The sequence below is a fragment of the Dipteris shenzhenensis genome, chromosome 16 (assembly GCF_047967505.1).
Source record: "Dipteris shenzhenensis isolate YYH24624 ecotype China chromosome 16, Dip_SZ_1.0, whole genome shotgun sequence".
NCBI lineage: Eukaryota > Viridiplantae > Streptophyta > Polypodiopsida > Gleicheniales > Dipteridaceae > Dipteris > Dipteris shenzhenensis.
The window spans coordinates 29,272,572-29,284,149 of record NC_141611.1 but is presented as its reverse complement, the minus strand read 5'-3'; the positions used below and the strand labels follow the sequence as shown (position 1 = coordinate 29,284,149).

Sequence of the window (11,578 nt, the reverse complement as noted above, 5' to 3'; positions counted from 1 at the left end):
ATTTTTGAGCAATACGAGAAGCAGATGTCTCAGAAGGTGACTTTTCTACAAGAGAAAACCACTGATGCAACAAAGGAAGCGCAACTTTAGAAAAGTCTCAGGGAAGGTGTAGAAGCTAAGGTAGAGGAGGCACAAGTGAGGGCCTTGCAGGCACAAGAGCAAGCTGAGGCTGCTACAAAATCGGTCGACATGGAAAGGCATAGAAGAGAAGAAGCAGAGAAGCGCATGAAGGAGCTTCGAGATAGGCTCGAAGAAGTCAGAATTGACAGGGACATGGCGGACAAGGAGTTAGAAAAGATGCGAAAGGACCTCGAAGATCAGAGAGCCGAAAAGGAGGGTTTTTAGAAATGGCTCCACAACATGCAGAATGCATTGAACATTGAAAAAGACCAAATGATGGAGGAGCTGAAAAGGGAGAATGTAGAAACCAAAAAGGTGATGCAAGAACTGCGAGAGAGATTCAAGGCCAGGAAGGATGGGGCAGAGAGCAGCCGGGGTGGAGAAGACAATGAGGCACCTCCCCAGGCTAGGAAGGATGCAAAGAGCAGCCACGGTGGAGCAAGTTCCAGCAGCCACGATGAGGGTTGTTTTTTTGAAACACTATTGGAAGTCCAAAGAGCAAGCTACAATACCCTGCAAGAAGATCACAATAGATGTTTGCACAAGCTTGCAGTGGCTTTCGACAATTATGAAAAGCAGTCCGTTGTCCTGTGAGATTTCCAAACTAGAGTGGAAGTCTTGGAAACCGCCCATGAAGACGTCTTTCAAGAATTTACACAAGTTCAACAGATGCTAAGGGATTCAGATGAAGCTGTTGCACAGAGTGAGCAAAAAGTGGAGGACTTGGGATACATTGTCCCAAGGTTTCTTTGCCTCTAGCTCGACGCGATCTTGAGGGATCTATGATTGGATGGTGACACACTAGCCTATACCAAATGTGCCCCAGTATTCATGTACCGACCTTTAGCGGACTCACATGTATCTCATAGATAGAGTCGTTTCTTGAGCCCCCAAAGTTACTTGTGACTAGTCTTTAGGAGGTTTTCCAAGTGTTACTCTCTACTGCTAACCAATGATTACTCTATTACTTTCAAATTGTGAATGTTTATTTAATTTACTGCCATTATTAATTTAATTTACTGCCATTATTTCAACCAAATAGCATCAAGGAGAAGGTATTCTTGTTTGGCACAAATGTCACTGCATATAGAAGCACTTTACTTTAATCCAAACCTTTTACTAGTTCAGCTAATACCTTCTCATATAAGCATGAGAGAGAGAGAGAGAGATGAGATGATATGATATTATTGATGTCCATTGGAGACCCAACAAGATCTATAGGACAAAGGTGAATCCATGAAAAATTTATCAAGAGCCAGAGTGACTGGGAGACTTGATTCTCCCCAAACAAGAAGGGAGTCCCAATATTATTGATTCAAGTTTGCAAGGTTGTGATCAGGGGGCTTTCACAAGGATAGAAGCCTTAGAAATATTTCTCATTCGTTACATACAATTCTGCTCTCCTTCCTTAGGTGGGGATTTCATGGACAATACCAGGTGGATCTTTACCTTAGCGCATATTAGGGTTCCTTCTCCCCACTTATGGTTGCCATCCTGAAAGCTTGGGGCCAGTTCAAGATTAACCGTTAGAGACTCCCTCCCTCTTCTTTGGAAGAGATTGATAGGAAACATGTGCACTGACATGGTAGACTTCTTGGTGTACTTCTAGTTACCGCTTCTTTTGGGGGTTCTTGGAAGATTTCAAAACCCTCCGAATAATCGTAAGCTCTAGTTTGTAAGTCACCTCTGAGGAAGGGAGAGAGGAATTGAGCATATTGATGCAATCTTATCCATGGATTGGGTTTTTACAAATGGAAAACCTTACCATTGCTCTGTATGGTTATGGCTTTTACAAGATCAGTTATCACGCTTCTAGTCATAGAGCTTCAATGAGGTTCAAGCAGGGCTGCCTTGGTTTTTAATGTTCACTTTGGAGCAAGTTATCTAGGTCCAAGGATGAGGATATCCTTGTGGACCTTGGTTTTTGATGTTCACTATGAGGACAAGTTATCCAGGTCCAAGGATGAGGATATCCTTGTGGACGTTGTGGTTTTCTTATCATCTAGAGCAATGTTTCTTGACTTCAGGTTGGTACCTAGATCCAAACCCGTATAACATTCCCTAGGGTTCATATAGGATTTGGATCTATCAAGGTGTTGCCATAAATTATTTATAGTGAAACCCCAAGAAGTGAGACTGGATTGATGCATGGAACCATGAGAAGAGCCTCCCTTTCTTTTGCTACACGATTAGCAATGCCCAGAGAATTCAGCTCAGTCTTAGGGACTAAAATCCCACCAAAGCTTCTCATTACGAGAATTTTCAAATTTATGTAGTCTGCATAAATCTTTTTGGAAAAGACTTTAGAAGTCCCTTAGGAATAGAAAAATTACTATTTTCTTTTGGCATTCTACTCATATTGCAATGAACTTGTGGAGGTCCATTTTTGGATCATCCCCTACTTACCCTCGCTACCTTCCCCGTCGCTGAGGCCTCCATTCAACATTGTTTATGGGATTGCATACAAGTGAGGTTAATTTGGAAGGGTTTTGCTAGACCTCTAAGTACTTTTGTTCCCTCCCTCTTCTTCATGACTTGGGGCTCGGTGGCTTGGCTCTCTCCTTCGGGACCTCATATCTTTTATGAGAGGCGTGAATCTTCTTGGGCTCTTCAGTTTGACGACACTTAGTTGGGTCTGCTCTCTGGATAATGTTCCGAATTCTCCTTATCGACTACATATGGCTTAGTGGATACTTTTTGGGAGATTTTGGTGAGCATCTCAACGTGGCATATTTAAACATCTTGAGAGCGTCCCAATCCATCCTTCTCAAACATTGGCTAGTATTTGGACAAACACTATACAACCTTTGATGGCCATTTTGTGGAGGATGCAGAGTTCTTCCAAGACAATTACTTCCTGGAGGAGTGGATTGGCTCTCCTTTTTTCTAGGAGTTCATCACAGGTTTGAGGTGGCATTTTCAGCCTCTACGTTGGTACTTTATTAGCTCTTCTTAATGAGTAACTCATCTGTGCTTTCAGGGTATTTTGTTTTTCATGCTATTCATGCTGTATTTCTACAATGACCATTGCTCTAAGCTCTTGGTGTTTTTTTCATACTTTAATAGAAGTCTCTTCATTGTGTGCAGAGGAGAGAGAGAGAGAGAGAGAGAGAGAGAGAGAGAGTGTGTGTGTGTGCGTGTGTATGGGCGTGTGCGTACATACGTGCGTGCGTGCACGTGCACGTGCGCGCGCGCGCGTGTGTGTGTGTGTGTGTGTGTGTGTGTGTGTGAGAGAGAGAGAGAGAGAGAGAGAGAGAGAGAGGTATATTAACGTCTGCGGGAGGCCTCACGGGCCTATGGGACAAAGTGCGCAAAAAAAAGTAGACTCATCCCAAGCCTCAGTGGGGCTGGAGCAAAGGGCGTGCTAGGGCCCTTGCTGAATACGAATCTATGCTAGCAAAATCATAGTCAATCAAACACGAGTCAAGTACAAGCTGAATTAAGTCGACCTCAGAGCTGGGGCTCAGAAATCGAAGCCCAGCACAGTAATGGCTCTCTAGTGAGCTGAGAAGATATCTCATATCTACGTCTATTGAGCCATCTTGCGCTGTGGTGGGAGGCGCAGTCTCCTCGATCTCTAAACTCTTTGGGCTATGTCCAGGGTGACCCCTCATCTCTGTCATCCCCCCAAAGGAGAGCTGTGATAGGTCGGACCTCAATAGAATGTGCTCTGGGCACTCTCAGTCTTGTGTGTGATCTATGCGTCCCTCTCTCAGTGGTACCGTATCGACTCTCTCTACTGATCCAGCCTGTGCCCTCATATCAGCTAGCTTCTCCTCCTCTACTCCATTGTGTCTTGGGGCCGACTCATATATATAGAAGTCTGTGACGCATCGCTATGTCTGGTTAGCCTCCATCTCTTGCGGTCTAGCTACCTCCTGCTGCTGCTCTTTGATCCATCGCAATAGTGCCTCCCTGTGCCGGTGTATCTCCATCAAATTTAGTGCAATACAGACTTGGTTATGGAAATGGATTAGTTTTGATAGTGGATTGAAGCCACTCCCCTCTAGGTAGAGATAGTGGTAGCGTATCTCATAATAGGTTGGGTAATTACTGAGAAAATGCTCCTGTGTCTCAACCACCCGTAGCGTACATAGCATGCAAATCCTCTGCTCTCTGGGTATACCTGCAGCTCTCCCTGCCTCAATTCTCAGCTAATGGGACGAAACTTGCATCTGTCCAATGGCAATCCTCAGTGCATGTGACACTCCTCTATGCTCGAACTACTAGGTCTGATGATGAATCCCTCCTCTAACACTCTCAGGATAGAACTAGATCTTGGTGGGGAACTCCAGGTCTCCTCCCCAAGTCCGAGATGTGGAGCTAGAGGAGATCTAACCGTATGACACAATTGATCTCATCTCGTGGGATCAACTCAAGAGGTGCATCCATCCTGTACTGAAAGGGAGGAAGTCTATCCATCTGGATACCATGCCTGGCAAGCCAGGTGGATATACGTGCATACCATGTGTCTGCCTCGCCCTCTGCTAGTCGTTTGGATGACTCCAGGGCCAGCCTCGAAAGTCTCAAGTGAGGTAAGTGTGGATAAAAGTCACGGCCTAAAATATGGCATCAACTTGGAGAGGTGTCATGGCAAACTCTACATGTACTATCTCATGTGGGACTGAAGGCTTACACCGAATCATCCTGGACCCCTTATAGCCGCTCAAATTTCCTCCACTCTGGCTTTGGGAGATCGCACCCCCTGAAGGGCGCTGCATACATGGCACTCCGCCGCACTAGCGTATCGAAAAGCCAACCCTTCGTCAGTGGATCTTGGAATTGTGCTTAGAAGCAGTGTCGCTGTAGTAAAGCCAAACCACCCCGTCCTCATGTAAGTCATGCGTGGACTGCATGGGTCATCGTGAAGAGGGGTCCTGTGAAGACTGCTCTCAAATATGTGTAGGGATCTCTCTCATATGCAAAACCTAGTAGGCCCACTTGCCTATTTGTTGTCCTTGCGTTTCCCTAAAAGGAGGGTGTCTCCGAGCTCTATGATGTCATCATGTATCGTCTCAAACGGTCTGTGTCCCTTTGTAGTAAGCTCATGAGCATATGATGACATGTCCATGGGGAAGTAGCATACTGCAATGAACACCGGTTGGACATCTGGCAACTGTATTCATATCCACGTATGACATGCATGTTCCTCTTTTCGTACCACAAATACGAATGGTCTCAGGTGTGTTTTGAAGAGAACACCCACTCCAAAAAAACCTCATACCCTACTATCTCTCCTCAACTCTCTCCTGTGAGCTGACTCCCAGGTGTACCGTGTCACTGTGGGCAGCCCTCTCTCTAGGCTCTCGTGTCTCGGTGTAGAAAATAATGTCTATCTGTATATGTCTCTGAAAAGCAACCTGGATCGGACCAAAGAGTGCCATCACAGTTCCATACAACCATATGCAATCTGCCCTATGTCTTTGTCTTAGAGGCTCAACACCATCATGCACTATCTGTGTCTCCTCCACCTCTTTCTATCCTTTCTCGAATCATCTCGATATACAGCCCATTTTCCTTCCTGCCTCGCAGTCAACACTCGAGTCATCCCCTCCCTTCTGTGCTCTTGTTGTAAGAGTGTGAGATCATCATCCAAATATGTTCTAGTCCCCTTCAGAGCTGCCCTCATGCTCATGAAGGTAGAACGGTCTGCTAGTGTCTGGAACCTCACAATCATAGGTCTTGTTAGTGCATCATCCTTTCCTATTCTCCAAGCTACCTCGAAGGTGAGATTGACCCCCATCTTAATGATGAAAACTTCAGCATCTGCCATGGTGATGTTCCCAACTGCTAGACCTCTAATGAGGATGTTTAATGCTTCATTGTTCCTTCTCTCTTCTTCTTGTAAGGCATCAGAAATAAACTCTTTCTTTATTGCCGCTGCTCTGCCCTTAGCAACCACTTCTCTCCGTTCTTTCATTCCAACTTGCCCTTTATCTATCTACTTGGAGAACTCCTCATGCTTCCCTTGTATTGCCATTTGTAAGGCAACCATCTCTTTAGTTTTGCATTTTCTATTTTCAGCATGTTTCCATTTGTTCATTTCCTCTTCCATGGAGGTACACATGTTCTGCATCATGGCATTAAGGCCCTCGTCCTTGCTAGCCTGGAAATGTCCCTCATGTTATTTATGCAAGTTTTGACCTACTGGTCACCAATCTTCTATGCACTGGGCCAAATGACACTATATTTTCTTTCCTTTTCTCCCCTTGTCTTTCTGTCAGGTAAACAATCCATGCTAGACATGTGGCTCTGCATATTTTCCCTCCCTTGGCTCTTGTGCTAGAAAATATGAAATTTGAAGTTTGAAGTTTTTACCTCAACCTCTAATTTTGATTTTGCTGCTCTTTGTGCTTGAATCTTGACTCTTTTCTTTTCTTGAACTGTTTGACGGTTTGGAGGCTTGTGGGTTCATTGGAGAGGAGTGCAATAGAGGTTTAGAGCTCCAAAACCGGCTTGGAGGGGTGATTTGAAGTGGCCCGGGTGGCCTGGAGCATACGTGGGGGCTTTGAGAGACAGCGTGCCCATTGCGCACTGTCTTTGAGGTAGTAGGGGGTCCAAGAAGGCCCAAAGGGGCTGCAAGGCTACTCCTAGCAACCACGCTTGGCTAAGCCAAGCTATGGGCTGTGCCTTGCAATTGCGCAACCTGGCGAACGACGTGGTAGTTGCACAGTCCACAAGACCCAACCCGCGACCTCAAAGGGAGGCCCAGGTGCAAGATAAGCGGTGAGAAAGCCAGGCGCAACAACAAAGAGAGAGAGAGAGAGAGAGAGGCTAAAATTCATCTTCTAAAAAGAAAACAAATATTGTTTATCTTTGCAACATTGGAAACATAATGAATGTGATGACGCAAAGTTTCCCATTCCAATGGTAGCATGCATATATTTGGTGATAGAATGGGGTAGCTCTTATATTTGAACCCATAGCTCTTCTATTATGAATCTATTCCACTTCCCCAATACTCGTTGATAAAATCTCCCATCTCCACAAATGTGATATGTTGCATTACTCTAGAGTATTCATATTTATATGCCAAGCCTAGCCCCAAGCACCTGTATAACTGAATGATCTCCACATCCTTACCTTCATAGGAAGTTGAATTCCCTTCATAGGGGAAGTTGAAATATATGTCTCTTGCGTGGATTTTGGTTTCACTTGCATGCTAGAAAAATGGCAAAACTCGTTCCATGCATCCAAGTGTTTCTGTAACTCATATCCAATTATTGCAAATAGGACTGCATCATCTACACAGAGCAACAAAAACCCTGCAATCTACACCCCTACTTCACTTTTTCCCATCAACCAATCGTCAGTTCCATTAATAGATGGACCAAATAGTGTCAAGGAGAGGATGTCCTTGTTTGGCACGAATGCCACTGCATATAGAAGCTCCTTCTCCAGACCCTTCACTAGTTAAGCCAATAGGCATGGAGAGAGAGAGAGAGAGAGAGAGAGAGAAAGAGAGAGAGAGAGAGAGATGATATGATACAATATTATTAATGTCTATTGGAGACCTAACAAATCTACATGACAAAGGTGAGTCCATGGAAAATTTATATGTTGCAGCTCTAAAAATAGCTGCCAACAACAATAGTTCATGTGTTTGCATCCATGCTTGCGAGTGTGTGCTCTTCGTCCAAGACCTTACTTTGATGTGTTAATAGCTACCTGATGTAAGCACCTATCCTCTTTGATGGTTGGTCGAAGAGGATGTGCAAGTTCATGTGTGTGGATATCTTTATTTCGTATTTCTCCCTGATGTGTGATGATATGCTCAATAGGTGAGAGTGTGGCAGTCGTCCTCTCTATCCTGTGCTGCAAACTTGATCCTCTCATGGCACATTTTTTCATCTACCATGGAGTTTGTGGGAGCTGGCATATTAGTTTCCTTTTAAAGAGAGATGTTCTCATTGAGATAATGCCCCCCATAGGCAGATTGGATTGATTTCTTGTAGGTCATCTTCTGTTTTGGGTCCTGCCATAGTTTGCCTATGATTTTACCAGCTCTCTGATGTAAATGTCAGGGTCTGTGATGCATCGATCGCTCAATATCCCAGCCACTCCATTCACAAACACGTGCACACTAGAGAGAGAGACAGAGAGAAACTTTCTTGTTTGGTACTACTTACATTACTGTGTGGGAAACCTCAAAAGAGGCTCAAAACCCACCATGAAGTACAAAAAGGAGAAGTATAAAAGTCACTCCTGTCAAAAAGAAAAGGAGGTCAAGATAAAAGGATCAAAAAGGGAAAGGAGGATATTATATGACAGCAGGAGGCGACATAAATACAACATCCTCCAACTTGATCCCCTGTTGTACCAAGAAACCATTGAGTAAAGCAGTAGTGCCATCAATAAAATGTAATTTGCTTTGACCCTTGTGATTCTTCTTAACATAAACGGGAAGACGAAACCTTTGTATCACAAGGGCGAAAACTTGTTGCATCATAGGATGCATGTCCTCAAGTAAAAAACCGATGAGAAGCTGCCAGTGTACCTGGGTTTCTAAATTCCACATTTGAGCAAAACACATGAGAAGCTGCCAGTGTACCTGGCTTTCTAAATTCCACATTTGAGCAAAACACACACACTGTGAGGAAAGTACTTTTAAATTAATAGCTATGCTTTATCATATCCAGTTGTATCTCCTACAGGAGAGAAAAGCACAAAGCTCTCCTAAGAGTGTAAGGGTGTACTATCCCTTCAAACTGGGCCTATCTATTAATAGGACATCAGTCCAGAGGGGAACTCAATTCAGGGCATGGGCTTTGGAAACCAAAATGGTAATACAGAAGCTTTCTTATCTTGAGAGTGAGTACAGCATACGCAAGGCTAACATCCAAAAGTGACAAGGATATGAAGTACTTCCAAAAGTGACGAGAGTATAAAATACTTTTCTGCAAGTGACTCAATGATTTTCTTTACAAGGAAACGCCCATACCCGCTTCATAGACAGTAACGTAAATAGAGAATCTTTCACAAAAAATTAATGTTAGTGGGGGAGTCACTGAGTGCACTAGAATGAAAACACTACAGAGAGGGTAGAGATACCCAGAAAATCATTTGAGATGAATGCTGCAATTTACTGCCCCGATGCACCGCCGATCCAAGCAGAACTTGGAATCAAGTCGTAAGGCATAAGATTGTTCTAGTTCCATGGGCCAAAGTTCAGACTCCTTAAATAATCTTGTTCGTGTCGTTTCAATGAGATGTGACAATTGATGGAGACTGCACTGTAGTCTTCCCCTTTTCTTCTAGCTTTTTGAGTACTTTAGTGGCAATATTTTCATATATCCTGGCTGCTTCACTTTCGGGAGACGATAAAACAATGGGCTTGCCCAGGTCAGACGTCTCCCTAATCTCTATGTTCAAAGGCACCTGCAGAGAGGAAATTCCAATTTCAGAGTGTGGAGCATAGCAAACCCCCCCCCCCCCGCCCGGGCCCCCACACACAAAAATGAAAAAACACCCAAAAAACAAAACGAAAACAAAACAAAAACACAAAAAAACAAAAAACTTTCAGGAACCGTTTTCAACCAAATTTCCCAGAGGCAGCCAATGAGCCAGAACCTTTGTGTCATTTCTTGGCTACAAAATGGAACTGCCACAACCATTCTTATGGATGTCCAGAGTGGATGCAGGTAATAACCTGCTGGATTGTAAAAGCCTCAAAATATAAGGGATCATCCACCAGACTGTTGACTCACACCTGCATGCTCGTATGTGCAGTATTACCATTAAAAGCTATTCTGGCACAGCTGGTAAAGCGTTTTACTCTACCTGTACAGCCATGGCCCATGACACATGCTAACAAAGGCCACCTGTAATCTCACGTCTGATAGTGGTGATCTGTGGGCATAGTGGAAATGTCCCTCCATTTTCAGTCCACAGCATATACAAACACAGAACTAACAACAGCAAAATGCAAACCTCATCCTCACAATGGCCACATAACTCACCACTAGAAGTGGTGGAAGCTACCATCCACGTTTCATCCACAGCATATGCATAATGCAACACGGAACATTCTTTTAATTATGAGATCCTGCAAACCTACCTTATATCCCAAAAACCATCATATATGATCGTTGCATAGCTGAGTTCTAGAGCTACAGACAACGTCCAGGGACAGAACTCGCTCGAGCACAAAGTGTACCAGTGTGTTTCTGTCAACCATCTAGAAAGGCTAGAATTGAGATTTCATATGATCATAATTACAAAGAGCTTCCTCCTTTAAAAGGAATGTAAAGAACCTCAGGTTTGAAGCTATAGATGTGCAAACGTATAGCAAGATCATGATCATGGACATATGGAAGATTGCTAGCCTGTATTCCCATCGAAACTTCCCAGTACTTCTAGGTGAAACAACTTTAGACTGAGTTGTAACATCTTCTGTGTTCCATGCATCCAGGTCACAAACTGGTCTGCTATCTAAGACACAAATTGTGATACATCTTGGCATAAATAATCCCTGCATGCTTGTAGGTAGGATCAAGTAGCTGCATACTTCCTAATCTGACAGCTCAGTAACATCCAAAAGTTTCCTTTTCCAACAACTAATAGGAAGCATATTGCCACAAAGTGGTAATACAACGTGGTTCAAGATCATTGCTTTTCTTCACAAAGAGACAGATGGTGCTCTAGTAAGGAGACTTCTTCTCCTCCCACAAAATGGAGAGAATTGCTTAAAAGGAGAAAAGTTAAGGCCAACTTGAAAGCTAAGATATTTGTGCATGCAACTTCTTGGAACCCATGTAAAGCAAAGTTCAAAACTCCCAAGCCTTCTATTAAGAGCTCAAACATCAAAATGCCATAGGGGACTGGTGTTGCCTAGTCCTTGGATGGGTATAAGTGGGAAGCGGGTGCTTGAGTGTGTAGTATTAACTTGTAATATGCAGAGCACAATTTACTAGGAACTGCTATGTCTACTTGGCAATCAAAAAGTGGAGCTCTCTCAAGTCTCCGACTCTATCCCTTCTCCCACTCTCACAGTGTATCCTCTCCCCCCCAGGTCACACCCCCTTACGTACCCATGCCATACCAGACTATGACTGGTTCCTCTCCAGCTCATACTCTGCCTGCCACCTCCATGCTATACGCCTACCCACCACAGCAGGCCATGGCCCCCCCGGACATCTTGCAGCAGCTGCAGCAGCTCTTCACAGAGATGCACCACATGCAGGCCAGAGAGGTAGAGCAGTAGAGACAAATAGATCCCTCAGGCGCGATTTTCTCACAGCCCAGACAAAGGCTGGTGATCTCTAGAATGAGGTGGAAGACCTTCAACACCGAGCAAAGGTAGCCCTAGGGAGCAGCCCCACAGTAGAGCAGATCTCCACGATGCAGATAACTATTGAGGAGGCCTCCACACGGGTAGATTATGTGAAACAGGATCCTACAAAGGCAACCATTTAAGCCACCCTACTGGAGCAGCAACAAAGAACCAGTACAGCTCTCA

General features: G+C 44.3%; 1 protein-coding gene across 2 annotated transcripts in view; it reads right to left on the bottom strand.

Annotated features, from left to right (window-relative positions):
- Positions 1-8,745: 8,745 nt before the first annotated feature.
- INDH (INDH1(iron-sulfur protein required for NADH dehydrogenase)) overlaps positions 8,746-11,578 on the bottom strand; it is a 63,736-nt gene continuing 60,903 nt past the window's right edge. For both annotated transcript variants that reach the window (XM_087387222.1, XM_087387221.1), the window contains exon 8: positions 8,746-9,498. In XM_087387222.1, coding sequence (XP_087243348.1) covers positions 9,322-9,498 — 177 coding nt within the window. In that variant the 3' untranslated portion in view covers positions 8,746-9,321. The remainder of the gene's footprint in view (positions 9,499-11,578) is intronic.